Here is an 18,797-nt window from a genome sequence, read left to right on the forward strand (position 1 = left end):
GGCGACAGGAGAAGGGGGCAGAAAGTGGAAGGGATGAGGGAGGGAGGCCTGCTTCTGTGGCCTGTTGTAAGGGCTGGGGCTTATCTTTTGATGGGTTAATGTCTGGTGGGGCCAGGCAGTAACATGGGGAAGATCTGTGGTCAGTAGACTTGCATTCAGCTTCTAGTAGTTTTGTGGCTGAGTGAGTTTCTTCACGTCCCTGAGCTGCTATTTCTGCATATTAAATGGAGAATAATTACAATAAAGTGTGTGTGTGTTTTGGTAACCTTTTTCTTTTGATATGTCAGACCTACAGAAAAGTGGCAAAAATAATATAAGAAACTACTCATATTAATGTCTTTACCCAGATTCACCACTTGCTTACATTTTGAGCCATTTGTTTTGTCCTGTAGGCTCATGTGTATGTTTTCCCCCTGAAACACTGGATAGCAATCTGGAGATCCCATGCCCTTTCCCCTGCAAAATTCCAACGTGTTGAAATGAAAGTGTTAGTTACTCAGTTGTGTCCGACTCTTTGCCACCGCGTGGATTGTAGCCCACCAGGTTGCTCTGTCCATGGGATTCTCCAGGCAAGAATACTGGGGTGGGTTGTCATTTCCTCTTCCAGGGGGTCTTCCCGACCCAGGGATCAAACTCGGGTCTCCTGTGTCTCCTGTATTGCAGGTGGATTTTTTACCCACTGAGCCACCCCCAAATCACAGTTTGACTGTGATTACCTTTGTTACTTTTCTTGAGGTTTGATGAATTTCTTGTATCAGTGCATTCATTTTTCATCAATTTGGGGGAAATTTCAGCCATTATATCTTCAAATAATATTCCTCAACTTTTTCTGTTCCTTTCCTGGAACTCCACTTACACATATTTTGGACAGTTTGATAGTGCCACACAAATCATTGAGACACTGGTCATGATGGGTTTTTTTTTAACATATTTTTTCTTTCTTCAGATTAGAGTATGTGTTGACTTTATTATCTTCAGTGGCTATTTCATCTTCAATCTACTGTTAAGCCTGCTTAATTTATTATTTCAGATATTATATCTTTCAATTCTTGATTTCTACTTGGTTCTTTATTATTGTTTCTTTTCTCTGATCTGTTTATTCCTTAGTACCATTCTTTCCTTTTAAATCCTTAAATATATTTATCATAACTGCTTCAAAGTTCCTGTTGCTGATTCCAGGATCTGGCTCATCTAATGGCTGGTCTCTAGTGATTGCATTTTCTCCGGACTGTGGGCCATTTCCCCTTATTTCGTCTAGAGCCTAGAATGTGTCATCTTCCTTCAGAGGGTTACTGGGATCTTGATGTTATGTCTGTGGCTATTTTTCAAATAAAAAATTTTTCTCTCTTTGAAGGAAACAACAAGCTAAAGTGATCAGAAATACAATCACGATTAAAATTTTTTCTTTGTTTTCCAGAATTCTGTCTGAATTAGTCAAAATTACTGAGTTTGTTTGTGTATGGGAAAAACCTGGAATATTTTAAAGTTCTGATTTTGTTTTCAACTTTGCTTTCTCTACATTTTCCCAGTGCTCCTCTACCATAATTCCTTTTATTCTCATATTTTGATATACTTTTATGTACTCATACAGAAAAAGAAACACTAAGAGAAGCTGAGATAAATTTTATTTTTTTAACAGAAGAAAGGAAAAGGGTGGGGTTACATTTTTATAAATATCTATAAACATAGAGCGAGAGGCAAAAATCTTCCAAATAAATAAATAAATATTGCCATGTGCTAAGGGACAAAAGACTGTGGGGCTCCCTCGGCTCTGCCAAAGAGAAGACCCCAATGAACCAGTTTTCTGCCAGAGTCCTTTCCATGTGGTTCTCCAGTAGCTCTTATACAGTATAATAGTATCTCCAGTGGGAAATGAAGACTGTAGAGGAAATAGTTGCCATGTACTGCCATATAGTGTCATACAAGTCTGAGTGTTTCGAAATAGGAACCGGTCATCAGCCTAAAACCATCAGGTGAGGACAGTGGATCAATTTCTAAGATTGGGTGCATGATGAGAAGAGGGGGGCTGCTGCAAGGAGGGTGGCGAGGTGACTGGGAGGAAGCTGCTATTCAGATCTGCCCTGCTTGCCCACATTCTCTTCAGGTGGCCATTTAAGCAGAGGTAGGAAGGGGCCCTGAGGACGCCTAAGTCATCAGTACCCTGGCTGGTGCTCCATCGTCTGTAAGTGAGAGTCGGTATTCCTCAGGGTGGCGCTGGGGCTTCTGGGACTGAAAACTGTCTTTGGTGTCCCAAGAACTTCCAAGCGGAGTAAGACCCAGACGTGCCAGCCTAGGAGCGTGTTAGCTAAGCCTCTGCCCACGGCTGCAGGGCAGGTAGGGTCGTGATGAAGAGTTGACGGTGCTGGCTTTTCCTGACTCCTGCACTGGGGTCCCCAGTCCTGGATTTCTTTCCCCAGGATCCTCAATGCCACTTCATGAAAGGGCACAATTGCTACAAAGACCCCAAACCCACCGCAGTGGTCTCAAGGCCCCTCCCTGCAACAGTTGTGTAGTTGGGATTGCCAGTCACCCTGGAAGCAGACTTAGCTAAATGCCTCTTAGGAGAGTTTGAATTTTTTTCCATTTGGAAAAACAAATCCTAGCAGGGTAGATTATCAGGAGCCAAGACCAGATCCCCTCCTCAGACTCAAATCACTCAAGCCAGAGGCAGTCCAAGAGGCAGGGCTGTGTCAGGGCCGCAGGGGTCACTGTGGGCCCCAGGCTTTGGCCGCGGAGAGGGAGAGAGCAGGGCAGGGGGACAGCCCAGTAGGGAGGGGATGTTTCCACCTTGATCCCTTGCCTCCCATCTCTGAGCAGTCATTCTGTCTAAGTTTTGACCAGCCTACCGCCAATCTTGTGGACAGGCTTCTCCAGAGATGCTTAAGGATGTTTGTGAGTAGGATTGCCCAGTTGATCTGTTAATGTCCTCCCAGGTCAAGGTCAAGCAGGGTCCGGGCAGACGACACAAAGTAGGGGAGTAGTGGAGAAGCTGCTGACTTTGGGCTCTCCCCTTCAACTCTGTGGGTGAGGGGTGCGGGTGTTGGGGGTATCAACTCCCTAAACCTTTGTTGCTTTTTTTTTTTTTGGCCTGCAAGGCATGTGGGATCTCAATTCCTCCACTAGGGATCGAACCCATGTGCCCGGCATTGGCATGGCTGAATTTTAACCACTGGACCACCAGGGAAGTCTCTAAGCCTTTGTTCTTAACGACTGGACTGATGGAGAGGACAGGAGAGGGAAGAGGAGAGTGGGCGGGGACCCCTTCTCTCCCAGGGGCGCGTGGAGAGGTGGGATGAGGAAGGTGAGGATTTCCATTCCGCAGGCCTCAAAGGGCGATTCCCCCTGGGGCGGCGGGTGCCGGACCTCCCGGGGAGCGAGCTGCCACCCTACTCCACCTCCTCTGCTGGGGGTGGCAGGGCAGCCTGTCCCCCAGGAGACGATGTGGCTTTCCCAAGTCGGGCGCCCTAGGCGAAGCCAGGGAAGGGCCGGCAGCGCTCGGCGCCTGCGGAGCCGGCGCGCACGTCCAGCCGGTGTCCGCGGAGCACCCCGAGCGGGTCGCTGGCGGCGGGGCCGGCGTCCTCGGCGCTGGGCAGCTCCTGGGAGCAGGCGGCGGGCACGGGCGTGGCGCGGGCGCGCGGCTTGAGCACGCTGAGCGGGTCCCCGCCGTCGTGCGCGCTGCGCGTGTGGCGCCGGGGCCGCGCCGTGGCGGCGAAGTGTGGCAGCGGGATCTCGTTCCTGCGCGACAGGAACTGCGCGTACGGGGGCGGGTTGGTGCCCGGCAGGAAGGCGCGCTTGGCCCGGCCCAGGCTGACGAGGAAGCGGTGCTGCGGCGAGTGGTACACGTCGTAGCCATTCTCCAGCGTCCGCTGCCGGAAGCGGCAGCTCTCCGGGCTGAAGTGATGCTGCAAGCGGGGCGGGGCGACTGGGTTGAGCCCGGAGCCCGCGGGGACTGGACGCGACCAGCCGCACCCCGGGGACCCCATCCCTGCCGCCCACTCTGCTAGGGCCATGCCTTTAGAATCCCTTAGTGCCCTGCTGGGCAAAAGGGATTTCCACTCATTTCCAAGCTACCAGGCCCCCAGCGCGGTTCCTCTCGGCCAGCCTGGGGACTCACTGGCGGCGCGTGGCTGCCTGGAGCCACGCACTACAGAACCAGCTTTCTGGAGGGAGGCCGACTTCCATGCGGCCTTGTCCTGCCCTGTCTCTGCCCTTTAAACCCTTTTTGGGCTCAGCGGCGACTTGGGTCAGCCTTCTCACCTGGACAAGAGTGGGCTGAGGTTTGTGGGGCTCCACATAAGTGAGAATGCTCCCAGCAGAGACAGAACGTGGGAATTCAGGACATGAACTTCATCACCAGTTGACCTAGGCAAACCCTCACTCAGCCACTCACGGGCTGGGTTTTGCCCACTGCCCCCTGGGATCTTTGCAGAGTATGCCATTTAATCCTCAAAGTCCAGGAAAGAAAGTGTTAGGCACTCGGTCGTGTCCGACTCTTTGTGAAACCATGGACTGTAGCCCGCCAGTCTCCTCTGTCCAGGGATTATCCAGGCAAGAATACTGGAATGGGTTGCCATTTCCTTCTCCAGGGAATCTTCCCCACCCAGGGTTTGAACCCAGGTCTCCTTCATTGTAGGCAGATTCTTTACTGATTGAGCTACCAGGGAAGCCCCAGAGTCCAGGAAGTCAGTATTTTAAAGAGGAGGACTCTCTGTATGCCTGTATGCGGTCAACAGGTATTTTCATATCTATTTGTCTATATTTGTTCAACAGATATTTGTCTGCTCTGGGTCAGATTCTGTGGCGGGTGCTGGGACACAGCAAGCAAAACAGAAAGTAATTGCTGTCTTGGAATTTCTGGTGGGAGGAGCTCCGGAGCTCCGCCTTCCCGCTCCTGTTCTAAGGCCTGATGTTTGGAACCCCCTGCTGCCCTGTAGTTCGGAAGCCTTTGCTCTCCAGCGCAGACCAGCTATCACAGCTGGGACAGAGAGAATTCCCTACAGACCTTGAACTGGGGGAAGCCCACAGGGCATATGATCGACATCCCCACTCTTGACTTCTTCCAGGTGAGGAAACTGAGGTTGACAGATATAGGGGACTTGCCCAAGGTCACAGACATCTAGGAACAACATCATGAGATGCCAGTGGCTTCTCGCCCTTTCTTTCTAGTGGACTTTACAATATCAGTGGATGTGACTTGAGGACCTGGGCTGCAGGCAAGGTGCTGTGCCACATACAGAAATGGGGACAAAGTGGGGCAGGTCAGATTAGAAGCTGAGAGCCCAGGAACCCTAGAGCTGGACATCCTGGGTTCAGACCCCAGTTGTATAAACCAGAGCATCTGATACTTAGATGGGTAAAAGTCCTCAGTGAAAACATCACCAAGATACACTGCAAGTGGAAATCTTTAAAGGTTCTACGTTTTGCCAGAGCTGTGAGATAAGCATTTGCAAGTAGTAACCCAGCACAAAAAGAAACTCACGGATCCAAAAATGTTGCCTGTGAAGTCCATGCAGAGGTACCGCCTGCTCATCACACCTGTTATCACTACGAAGCCCGCATCCTCTGATCTGATCATCAGGGCGCCTGTGGAGAAAACCATTCAGGTCAAAACCGGGCTTCACATGTGGTCCCCACCTCCAAGAAGCCTGCCTTGATTGATCTGAAGCAGGCAGGGTGATGACTTCACAGAACTCTCCTCACAGTTGTCCTTGTTCAGCCTCTTTCTTCTGACTTCCACTTTCCCACGCCCCTCCCCTCCTCCACCTTGCCTCCTGTCTCTCCCCCTGCCTGTAGGGAGCACCCCAAGCTCCCAGCATTCTACCTGTGCCAACACGTTTCTCTCTCCCTAGACTCTGTTGCCCCCTTTGCTCGGCCCCTCCCCTGCACTGGAAGTGCAGATTCTTGACCTTTGGACCACCAGGGAAGACCTTGGCTCATACTGCTTAATGTTTGCCATGGTGGTGACATTCTCCCAAGCTTTTGTGATTTTGAAATCTATGCCCAGATGTCTTTCAGGAATCCAGATTGTACTTGGAGCTTGATCCTCCACCGAGATAGCTGTGCGGAGTCAGTGATGCAGCAGTCAGCACCCTTTCTGTGTCAAAAACTGTATTTGAGTGAATCTTCTCCTCTCCTTTCTGTGTATCCAGGTCACTCATGCTCCAAGGCCAGGCTCATATGTCACCATTTTATGGAGACTTTTCTAATCTCCCTCATCTGCATGGACTGTTCTTTCTTCTCAGGCCCTCCAAACAATGCCTCACCTCTATCCGAGCATGTACCTCATCACCTGTGTTAATAACTTTATGCCTCCCTAGGGTGGAGAAGCAGGTGGTTTATCTGTCCATGTCTAATGGATGCAGGGAATTACTCTTGCTTCTTCATCATTATTCTTTTCCTTTTCTCAGTTGCTGGTGTCCGCCTCCCCCAGGGGCAGCTTCTCTCAAAACCTAACCCTGGGGCTTCGCTGGTCCTGGTGGTCCAGTGGTTGGGAATCCACCTGCCAATGCAGTGGACTTGGGTTTGATCCCTGGTTTGGGAGATTCCACATGCCGTGGGGCAGCTAAGCCTGGGCACCACAACTACTGAAGCCTGCACGCTCTAGAGACCATATTCCTCAGCAAGAGATGCCACTGCAATGAGAAGCCCTCGCACTGCAACGAAAAGCAGCCCCCACTCGCTGCAACCAGAGAAAGTCACAGGTGGCAGTGAAGACCCAGCACAGCCAAAAATAACAAATGAATAACCCCCTGCTGCTGCTGCTAAGTCGCTTCAGTTGTGTCCGACTCTGTGCGACCCCACAGACAGCAGCCCACCAGGCTCCCCCATCCCTGGGATTCTCCAGGCAAGAACACTGGAGTGGGTTGCCATTTCCTTCTCCAATGCATGAAAGTGAAAAGTGAAAGTGAAGTCGCTCAGTCGGGTCCGAATCTTTGTGACCCCATGGAATGGAGCCTACCAGGCTCCTCTGCCCTTGGGATTTTCCAGGCAAGAGTACTGGAGTGGGGTGCCATTGCCTTCTCTGGAATAACCCCTTAGTCCTGCACAAAAGCGTGACAGCCATTCATACTTCTTACACCCTGAGTAAGTGACAGCAGCTTTGAGTGGGACCCCCTGCTCCCTTGCCCACCCCCGTGGAGACTTGCAGTTTTAAGAAGTACCAGTGACTAGTCAAATAAAGTCTAAAGTTTCTGTTTTGTAGCAAGGGTACAGTTAGACCATAAAAGGTGTGATGCGAGTGATAATTGAGCAAGACTTCCTGCGCAAACGCTGTTTAATTACCTGACATTTTCTACTAGAATCATTTTTTAAGTCTCAGGGTCTCTTCCCTTAGCTGACCAGAGAATTGTTCCCCACATGTCACATTTGGCCTCAGAGTTCCCAGGGAGGTAGTTCAGGCAGGGGTCTTCTAGAAAGGTAGCCTGGAGAGCTGTGAATGCTGGGCATGTGTGCCCAGTACGTGGTGGCGCCTCGTGGGTGAGTAACACCCCAGATCTACCCCATGCGGGCTCCATGCAGAGCCCTCCAAGGACAGCGGCAGGCAGTACTCAGACCCTAGGTGAGCTCAGAGCAGTCAGAATGATGACAGGCAGAGGCTGGGAGGCTGAGAGTGAGCCCAGAGAGAGGCCCAAGGGGAGCGGTCATTGGTTTACAAGTGTGGCTAAGGATTGGCCTTGACAGAAGCTTCTGGAAGTGGGGTGGGTTATGGGAGGTGCAGAGGATATGAAATCCTCCATAGTGAGTCTGTCGGGGTGTCTCAGATCTATAGTTACTGTCGAGGGAAGACCTGAAACATAAGGAACAAGAAGCTGTTTCTAGCCTGATGATTTTTTAGTCTCACTGAAAAAAAAATTACACTTCATAACTGTTTTTGAGAGGTTGTACTCTGAGTACTTGATATATTTTAAGTTCTCAAAACAGCTGCTATGGGACTTCCCTAGTGGTCCAGTGGTTAAGACCCTAAGTTTCCATTGCAGGGAGGTTCAGGTTCAATCCCTGGTTGGAGAACTAAGATCCCGCATGCCTTGGGCACTAAAAATAAAGAAATAAAAAAGAATTTTTAAAAACCCCAGCTGCTATGTTATTAATGTCACCACTATTAATGTTGGAAGTAGCAACCTCCCAATTTAAAGGATGAGGAACCTATGGCAATATTCAAACTCTGGTCCATGACCCTGACATCCTCTGCCCATGGCCCAGGAACTCATCTCCAACTGAGGTCACGACAAGCCTCAGAAGATGCAATCAGGGGCCAAAATCCAGGCCGTGGCTAATAAGGCTTCCAGGTCATTGTACCCTGGAGGGGGGGCAGGGGAGAGGTACTGAGCCGGCAACCCGGAACCCAGACACTAAGATTCTGTTCCCTGTTACGCCTCTTACAAGTGTTGTAGCCTCAGCAAGTCATCGCTCTTGTCTCACAGTTGTGCTGCCTACTCCCCAGGGATATGGCAGGATCAAAAGGGATGATGCTGTAAAAGTGTCTTGAAAATGTTTAACAGATGGAAGGCTCCATGGAGGGTGGCTGGCCTGCCCTTGACAACAAGCCATCACTTTGGCCATCACCGGCGGATGCCTGCGTCCCTCTGGGTGGTGTGTGTGGTGTCCAGGGCCACTGCGGACAGAAGGCAGCCTGGAGAAGGACAGGGATCCACTGCTGTGAGGGTGCACAGGCTCGAACCAAATCCACGTGAGCCGGTGCAAAAGTCCAGCAAAGGCAAGAACCGCTTTCCCTCCCCGGTACAGGGGCCCAAGGCAGGTCTGCACAGATCCACGGGCAGAATGAGGCAGGAAGAAGGCATCAACCAACCCCTGACTGCTGGGGCCACATCTGTTGGAGCCCAGCAGGTGTGAAGGACATTTCCTTTCATGATGCCATGTCTGTGTACCCGACCCCAGAAGTGTGGGACCCGGTCCAGGTGTTCCTTGGGTCACTTACCATATGTGACCCCAAGCCAGTTCTCTATGTTCTTGAATCTCTGTTTTCTCATTTGGAGCACAATCATTTACCCCATTTGGTCGACTTCGGGATGTAAGAAGATAATATTTTTATCCATTATAAACACACTTTCTAAATACCAGTGATTGTTACTATGACCATTTTGCCTCAACCTCTGCAGTAAAAGTAGAAAATTTTCTGCCCTATTCTCGTCTCATGGCCAGTAAGTGATAAATAGGATGATGGGTGTAAACAGCTTTGTGTTGCGTGTTGGTTGCTCAGTCGTGTCCGACTCCTTGCGACCCCATGAGGTGTAGACTGCCAGGCTCCTCTGTCCATGGGATTCTCCAGGCAAGAATACAGGGGTGGGTTGCCATTTCCTTCTCCAAAACAACTTTGGGGTCCCCAAAAGGAAGATATTATTTTGAAAGATTAAAAAGCCCAAGGATGGTTCAGCTTCAAGTAAAGAAAGTCACACTGGGGAAGGTGAAGGAAGTAAAAAGTTTAGGATCTAGACAGAAATGTTAACTGCGTATTGTTGCTCCTCTTGTCACAAAGTGGGGCTCTTGGGGTTCAAGAGGGTGACCTTGTTTACAGTCGGGAGGAGATACAGGCTTCAGAGAGGTTCCCTGTTAATAGCTGTGAGTCCTGAGGGTCTAACATCTTGTAGGCAGATAATTTAATGATGATCAACAAACCAAAGATGGGTTGAATACTCAACGGCTAATCGAAATTCCTCATTTATAAAAGTTAAAAAAAAGAATTTAGTAAAGCACAATAATCAACTGAACTGCATTTTACTGGAAATGCATAATTAATTAGGAGGGAAAATACGCCCCACATCTTTCCATCAATGTAAAACCATCATTGGTTTTACAAAAATTCCAGCATTGCTTTGCGTTCATTGGGGAGGTCATTACAAATTCTTCTTCAGCCTGTTACTTGCCACCTAGTTACTTGTATCAGTGTTTTAGGTAACTTTTTATCTTAGTCTACCTATCTCTCTCTCTCTCTAATCTATTTCTTTATCTATATGTATATAATGCTCATGATAACTGATCTGAATAATATAAAAGGTTATACAAACTAGGAGAAGTGTCTCCCTCCCACCCCTGACTCCATCCCCAGGTTTCTTAATTGCCAGAGACACAGGCTTAGCTAGGGTCTATATATAACAAAACAAAAGCACATTTCTGTAAAAAAAAAAAAAAATCTGAAATCAGTTCATCTCACTTTGCTTCCTCTCAGTCATTTTAATTCATTCCAACTAGTGCTCTGTGCCTTTTTGGGGCCTGAGGTCAGTGGCTACAAGAGGGGACATTCTCTGATTTATTCTGTAAACTCAGTAGGCTAAGCCCCGCCCCCTTCTGGCACCACTCACAGCCCTCCCCCCATCCCCACCAGGATGCATCTTCGGGGGCTTCCTTTCATCAAAGGAAGATAAGCTTTAGAAGCAGTCTCTAATTGTCTGCAGCCCTTTCCATCTAGGGGAATCACAGTAATGTACCATAATCTACTATCCTGCATTGAAAATCATCTCTCATCTTGAAGGGAGGTGACCCTCCACAAGAGGTGCAAAACCATGTTTCTGAATAGTCTCTTCACAGCGGGAAGACATGAAGGGTTGGAAGCCTGGAGGTGCTTGAAGGACTGGGTCTTCTTTTGAAGTCACCTTAGCTTTGGGGAATGTCAGACACATTGCAGATGCTGCTAAGTATCCATTGAATAAAACACGCGCTCCGTTGGCGGCAACAACTGTATCCCGATTTAGTTCAGATTTTTTGCCATGTGGCTCAACCTTGGCTTCCAAGATGTTGACGCCTGGATCCTACCATATTCTCCTGAGTTCTGGAAACCGTTTGGTATTTGAGGAGACCTTCTTCCTATCTCCCGTCACCATCTGCTGCGAACTTGAGGAGATCTGAACTCTCTGCTTTGCATGTTCATCTGTCTTGCTACTACGTTTAAGGCCCTTTGATTCTTAGCAGAAGGAATGTCTTGCATATAGCAAGGCCATCGCAAAATTACTGAATCATTCCATGCAGCAATAAAGGGCAAGTCATTCCTACAATACATTTTTTTAAATTAAACAGAGATTGTGATTACTCTTTCATGCCTCTGATTGAATTTTGAATCAGTTGGCATTTTTCTGTATCCTTAGAGTAATTTTTACTAGTTCTCTTAAAAAAGAAGACCATGTCTTTTTAAATATCCGTCCTCTTTCCACCCCGTTTTCCCTTCTGGGGACATCTGAAGCACAGCTAGTTAGTTGGTTTTCTATTGTAGACTGTGGTCTAATTTTCCACAAACCTGATCTTTAAAAACATTCTGATGGTCTTATGTTTTAGGTGAGTTTTCAAGCAGCTCAGTTTGCTACTAGGTAGAACTTTCAGCTCCACAGAGAAGACTCACTGGCTCATAGCAGCCTGGGTACCACTGAAGCCTGCAGTAAGGTTGTTGGATAGATGAGTGCATGGATGGGTGTGTGGATTCAGTGGGTCAGACTCATCAAGACAGTGAATGCTGTCTAGTCTAGTCTTTGATACATTCTTCCTGAGAACTTTTACAAGGCCAGAATACTAGAAGCCCTGAGTTGGAAAGAGCCCCTGGATTCATCTATCCCAAGCCTTGGTCTGGTACAAGAATCCTGTTTACAACTTCCAAGGCTAACCCAGTCCAAAGTTCATGAGCATAACTCAGCGTCTACTGACTGGTCTGGCTTCTCTTCGTCCCAGCCTTCTTGTCTATCATTTGTACATTTTTATGACTCTTTGGACAGGGCAAAGGGGAAGAGGTTGCTCTTTGTGGGAAGACAGATTTTAGTTAAGATGGAAATTATTCCTGTTGGGAGAAACCAATAAACACTAATTGGGGAGGTGACAGAATATTCTCCCGAGGTCTAAACATACACAGGTAGGTGCGTGCGAACACACACACACACACACACACACACACACACACTGGACAAGGATCTAGGAGGCTGCATTAGCCCTTTGGTCCAGCTAAGGCCTCCCTAAGTCCCTGCAGGTAGATGCTCAGAGCAGTCCCCCCTCCTTCCTGGCATGGGTGGAGACCCCACTTACTGTAGATGGTCTGCTGCGGGGAGCCGTCCACATGGCCATCCCCGTGGATCTGCAGGTGGTAGCTGTTCCTGGCCGTGGCCGTGTACAGGTGGGTGAGGCCGCCCCAGCTGGAGCCCAGCAGCGGGGAGCTGTTGGGATAGGCTTGGACTGCACAGCTCAGGGTGCAGACCCAGAGCCCCAGGCGGGCCCCCAGCATCGCAGCTTTCTGAGTGATCGGTGCTGAGTCTGAAACCCGACCCGGCCTCCCTGACTCTGCCGGCCTCTTTCTCCTCTTCCTTGCTGGTTTCTGGCGTGAGGCTTCTCAGCTGCATTCCCTCCTTTTTTCCCCTCGGACTTTTAAAGGGTAGCAGTGTGACATCAAACAGGAAAAACTCCGCCGTCCACATCCTCTGTGTTGTAATCAGCCCATTTGAAGAGAATACAGGGATCTCTGAGGCTCACGGAAGGCACGTCGGTTCCAGACACACACACACACATAAACACACACACCCCTCAATTTCAAGCCAACGCTCCCAAAAGTGAATGATGTGTGGGCAAAAGTTATCTACGACTCTGGGCTGTCTGCTGACCTGCCCCACTTCCACCAGGAAATGTGAAGGCAGCCAGCAGTTATGAAAAACTCCAGCTTCAGCCGTGCAGTCCACAGACGCCTGTGCAATTAATCTCCCATCAAGTCCACTCATTTTGCTTCTCTCCCAAACAAGTCTTTTGAATTCCAATCAGGAGCTGTGCATACAGAACGTTCTCTATGCACAGTGCTAGGTGGGTGTCTAGAGGGATGCAGAAATAACCCAGGTCAGCATCAGGCCATGGCATCCTCCAAGACTCCATCCTTGTGAAGATTTGGGAGCTGGAGGCTGAGGCGCCCAAAGCCAAAGTTCCTGCCTTGGGAAGGATTCGAGATGGGAAGGAAGGAGAAAGACCCAAAGTCACTGCTCCTTTATGAAATGCTGACGTTCAATCGCTTGGTTTCCCTGATGTGGACTGCCCAGGGCAACTCCACCAGTATAGTGGTCTCCCTGGCAGGGTGGAGTTGAATTCAGAGAGCTCATAAAGACGGGACGTCTGCTGGCCATGCCCAGGGAGCAGCGCCCAGGAAGGTCCCCGGAGCACAGCTGCAGGCCAGGGGTCCCCACAGTTAGTCCTTGAGGGGCCTGGCTCCTGGGACTGGATGTGTCCTGTGATGGGAGAGGAGAGAGATGTGATGCCTGCCCCAGGAGCCCTCAGCTAACACAGGAGGGGGAGAAGAGTCAGAAACTATTACACAAGGCATCATGGGGTGCGAGGTCACACAGATGCAGGCACAGAAAGCTGGTGTTTGTTATTCTGCACGTGTACATGTTTTCATAGTTTATAAAAGTGTTTTTCACATGTATTTGCTCATTTGATCTCATGGCCACCCTGTGAGGTAGACACACCAGACATTAACAATATTTTAATTTTATACATGAAGAAAGGGAGCTCTTGGAGTTTATGTCTGGAATCACACAGCAGATGAACAGGAGAGCAGGGACAGTGTCTTAGTTTCCCCAGGCTGCTGGCCCCATAATAATCCTGGTTACACGTGGCACTTACAGAGAGCTTACTAAGCACTTTACATGTAACTCATTTATTCTTCATAGTAACTCTCTGGGGGAGGAACTGTTACCTTCTCTGTGTAGATGAGGAGGCTGGTGCAGACAGTTTAAATAACGTGTAGCTTGTACCGGGAGCGGTAGAGTTTGAAGCTGCGTGTCCTGAGCCCACCGCGGGTTGGGGCTGAAGTCACGAGAGCATGAGAGGAAGGGCCAGGAGCAGAGGTGCACAGTGCTCCTCATCTGGACCCAAGATGTGTCTCTAAGACACAGGGTGCTGGCGCCCGGGGTTAGAGAGAAGATTTAGGACAGTTCAGTGCTATATATGGGGCTTCCCTGGTGGCTCAGCTGGTAAAGAATCTTCCTGCCAATGCAGGAGACCTGGATTCCATTCCTGGGTCAGGAAGATCCCCTGGAGGAGGAAAGGGCAACCCACTCTAGTATTCTTGCCTAGGAAATCCATGGACAGAGGAGCCTGGTGGGCTACAGTCCATGAGGTCACAAAGAGTCACAAAGAGTTTAGCCGACTGAGCAGCTAAACCACCATCACCGATGCTGTGTGTCAGACAGCCTTCTTTAGGAACAGTCACAGAATGGTTCATACAAAGAACCCCATGCCCCAGCGAACTGAAGAAACAGCTTTGAGGATTGAAGTGCAAGTCATTCAGGAGCACGTGATGGTGGCTAGCACTGTGAAGCCGGCCGACGAAGCAATGCGATTGAGCGGAGAAGACATTTGTTCCCTACAAGTTGCCTCCTGAGAGGGACTGGATGGCCAGGATGGGTGGGGCTTACCAGGGCATCCGGAGGAGGGACAGACCTCTGGGTGGACGCAGTGGTCAAGGAGGACTTGAGGGCAAGAGAAGCTTGAGGGAGACTCACAGGATGGACGGGGAGGGGTGTCCCAGCCCACGCCAAGGCACGGTGGGACGCAGGGCAGGTGTCTTGGGAGGAAGATGTGGGCATTGGCTCCAGTCCCAGACTGGTTGCAAGGCAAACCTCCCTGGCCCCTTCCCTTGTGGGGAGGTGGTCTCAGGGTGGGTCAGGGTTTTCTTTGCTTTGTGGGACTGTGAAGCCCCTGTCTGAAGAGGAAGGTCTGCACTCCCTACCTATACCTCCTCATGGCATATCATTTCAGCAGTGGTTTCCCCATCATCTTGCTCATCCAATCCCTGGAGTCAGGGGGATCAATGTCTAAGCCTCCAGGAGGGATGGCCTTCCTGAAAACGTCACCCTGTGTGTTGTCCTGCTGACAGTTAAAGCTCGTTTCCTAATATCCAATCAGATTTTCTCTTCCCCTAATGCATCCACTCAATCTGCACATAAGTGTTTATAGGAAGCCTATCTTACAGCCAGGCTGTAGATTTCATTCTTAGGCTAAGGGTGAAAAAGAATGAAAAAGGACAGTCCTGCTCTTCAAGGAGCTGAGGACATGCTGGGCAGGACACGGCTAGCTTCTGTCTGGCTCTTCCCAACCGACAATCTGCGTCCACACCCAGCATCACATCTGATGCTCTGAGAGTCCTGTGAGACAGGCTGTCAGGTCACTTCAAGAACTTCACATCTCAAAACTATGATGAAGTACCACCTCACACTGGTCAGAAGAGCCATCAAGCAAAAGTCTACAAATAATAAATTCTGGAGAAAAAGGAACCCCCCTACACTGTTAGTGGGGATGTAAATTGGTGCAGCCATTATGGAGAGCAGTATGGAAGTTCCTCAAAAAAACTAAAAATAAAATTGCCATATGATCTAGCAATACCACTCCTGGGTCTATATCTGGAGAAAACTATACTTTGAAAAGACACATGAGCCCTATGTTCACAGCAACACTGTTTACTTTAGCCAAGACATGGAAGCAACTTAAATGCCCATCAACAGATGAATGGATAAAGAAGATGTGCTAGATATATGTACAATGGAATACTACTCAGTCATAAAAAGAATGAAATAATGCCATTTGTAGCAACATGGATGGACCTAGAGATTATCATACTAAGTGAAGTAAATCAGACAAAGACAAATATCACATGATATCACTTCTATGTGAAATCTCACATATGACACAAACGGACTTGTTTACGAAACAGAAACAGACTCACAGACACAGAGAACATACCTGTGGTTGTCAAGGTGGAGGCAGGTTGGGGGAGGGATGGATGGGGAGTTTGGGATTAACAAATGCAGGTATATTTATAAACAAATATATGTATATGTAGGTATAACTTAATCACTTTGTTGTACACCAGACACTAACACAACCTTGTAAATCAACTGTAGTTCAATAAAATACACTTAAAAAAAGAAGCCCATCACTTCTCAATCAAGAATCAATACCTCCCAAGGGGTCCTCCCAAGTTCTCCCAAGGGCCTTTATTTTAGGAAGGTTACCATGACCAGAAAAATAAGCTGAAATGTCTGCTTTGGAAAGGAAAAATTGAAGCATCTCTTTTGGGAAGGAAGGAATGGAAGAGGAAACGAGTGACCCCATGGGAGGTATTAATACTTGACTGAGAGGTGATGAAGTTCTTAAAGAACTTCCGAAAATAAAGGCCCTTGGGAGGACTTGTCCTCTGGGCCCACCCTTCTCCAACAGCGTGGGAGAGGGACCCTTGAACCCAGGCAGAGCAGATGTACCATCAAGGCCTGGAAAGAAGTTCAAATCCATCTAAAATGTTGAGGTGAGAATTGTTGCCACAACTGCTGCTTCTGCCAGTGAACCTCCAAGCTTCCAGTGACCTCATAACTCTGTAATTACTGACACTGATGGGTCAGCAATGGTTGTGGATGAGGATAGGCATCTGAGTGTTATCTACTTGGCTTTTGGGAAAATAAGCTTTGACTTTCAAATGCATATCATTCAACTTTGCCACCTAGTATCAATTTACAGAGCTTGAAGGGCTTCCCTGGTAGCTGGTAAAGAATCTGCCTGCCAGATTCATTCCCTGGGTCAGGAAGATCCCCTGGAGAAGGAAATGGCTACTCACTCCAGTATTCTTGCCTAGGCAATCCCACGGACAGAGAAGCCTGGCAGGCTACATACAGTCCGTGGGGTCGCAGAAGAGTGGGATACGGCTTACTGACTAAACTGCTACCACTACAGAGCTTGAAAGCTTTTTTAAAAAATAAGAATAGCAATTGTTTGAGTGTGTTTGATGAAAACGATATCTGAGTGCTTGCTCAGCATAGGGGTTTAACGTTTTTCAAGAAGGTATAAGTCATGCTGGATAGGCATTCTGAAGAGGCTTGCAGGGTGTGTGTGTGGAGGGGGGGCTCTGCGACTTGGTGACTGAGAGGAAGCTGTCCTGAGAGTGTGGAAGGAGGCGTGGCTGGGGGCGAGGAGAAGCAGGAGACAGAGGACATCCTAGGAAACAGCATCCCTGGAGAGCAAAGGCTTTAGGGCGGGGCCAGCCCTGCAAGTGTACGGTCATGCCCGCACCCTGTTGTCTGTGGCTCCTGGCACTTGGGCACCGTCTAAGACAGTGAGAAGACACCCACAGCTAAGCCCTGGAGTGCAGGGGAGCTTTATGGCCGTGAAACTGTTCTCGCAGAGACTGTAATGGTGGACACGCAACCACACAGAATTCACGACCCAAGGAGTGGACCCTCATGTAAACTCAGGACCTTCGTTAGTCATCACATGTCAGTATTGCTTCATGATTTTGTGACAAATGCAATACTTAATGCCAGATGCTGGTAGCAGAGGAGATTGTGTGTAGGGGGAGGTATATGGGAGCTCTCTGCTCAATTTTGTTGTTAACTTATGTGTGGGTGCTCAGTCGAGCAGTTGTGTCCGACTCTTTGAGACCGCATGGACTGTAGCCCACCAAGCTCCTCCGTCCATGGGCTTCTCCAGGCAAGAACACTGGAGTGGGTTGCCCTTTCTTCCTCCAGGGGCTGTTTCCCACCCAGGGATTGAATCCGCATCTCTGATGTCTCCTGCATTGGCAGGCAGATTCTTTACTACTGAGCTACCTGGGAAGCCCACTGTTATAACTGCCCTAAAAAGAAGAACGCATATTCCAAAGAATGAGAACAAAGCTCAGCCATGGCCATTTGCCTGAATCGGGGTCGAAATGGGATCACCACCTGGAACAATTCACTCCAGGGTCAGAGAAATGAGATCTGCTGAAACAGCATCCATCTGCCTGCGTTTACTGGTTACCTTTCGTGCCTTGAGATAAGACACGTTCAGTCTCTCACGTTCCCTGTCACATGGAGCAGCTTCCCCGTTGCTGTGCAGACTTGTTTTTTTTCCTAAATCTGTGCCTGCAAACTGCAGAACCACATCCTCCTCTCTGACCTGTCTTCCCTCCCATCTACTGGGGAGGTGGATGTGTGAATGAAATAATCTCTCAAGTCCCTACCAGGTATCAGTCAGGCAGTGTCTCTGGGGGTCAGACCTTGTCATGGCTTCCATTCCCCTTCACGATAACTCGCTTTATCACCTGCTACACTTGACCTGGTCAGCTGGAAAGTGCCCACCTGTGGATGGAGACAGAGGGTTTATTGTTCTCTGCTGCTGGCCTCGTTTTTCCCCTCTTGCCTTGCTTATAGTGTTCACACAGGATTAGAGATCAACTCAAGCAAGAAAGATGCCTTTACTCTCTATTTTCTTTTATTTCCTCTCCCATCATTTGGTTTTAAATTACAGATGTTATTTTATTTATTGTGCTACTTTTTAAAACTGGAGATTTTTCTTTTTTAACTTTTGGTGATCAGTCTGTTTAAATGATCTGTTTTTTTCTTAATTCAATTTTGGTGGGCTGTATGTTTCTAGAAACGTGTGCACTCTTTCTAGGTTGTCAAATTTGTTGGTATGTAACTGTTCATAGTGTTCCCTTGTGTTATTTGGTATTTCTGCGGTATCAGTTGTTATGTCTCCTTTTCCATTTCTTATTTTGCTTATTTGGATTCTCTCTCTTCTGGGTGAGCCTGGTCAGAGATTTGCCAGTCTTGTTTATCCTTTCAAGGAACCAGCTCTTGGTTTTGTTCATTTTTTTAAATTGTTTTTTAAATCTCTGTTTCCTCTCTGTCCTTTATCATCTAGCTTTTTAATTACAAATGCTACAGATGCTGTTAATTTAATATTGAATATCACACAAAGGATTGTGTATTTTTAACATTTAATATTATAGGTCCCTATAATATCAGTCTCAGCCCAACAGATGTACTCAAGAGGAAATCCAAATATATAGATAGACC

At 48.5% G+C, this 18,797-nt stretch overlaps 1 protein-coding gene across 1 annotated transcript; it reads right to left on the reverse strand.

Moving 5' to 3' along the window:
• Positions 1 to 3,464: 3,464 nt before the first annotated feature.
• FGF23 (fibroblast growth factor 23) lies at positions 3,465 to 12,301 on the reverse strand. Its single transcript, XM_061123933.1, has 3 exons — positions 12,019 to 12,301; positions 5,480 to 5,583; positions 3,465 to 3,902 (listed from the first exon to the last, which is right to left on the reverse strand). Exons 1-3 carry the CDS (start codon positions 12,212 to 12,214, stop codon positions 3,465 to 3,467), a joined length of 738 nt encoding a protein of 245 aa, XP_060979916.1. The 5' UTR covers positions 12,215 to 12,301.
• Positions 12,302 to 18,797: the final 6,496 nt, after the last annotated feature.

The sequence above is a fragment of the Dama dama genome, chromosome 22, assembly GCF_033118175.1.
Source record: "Dama dama isolate Ldn47 chromosome 22, ASM3311817v1, whole genome shotgun sequence".
Taxonomy (NCBI): Eukaryota; Metazoa; Chordata; class Mammalia; order Artiodactyla; family Cervidae; genus Dama; species Dama dama.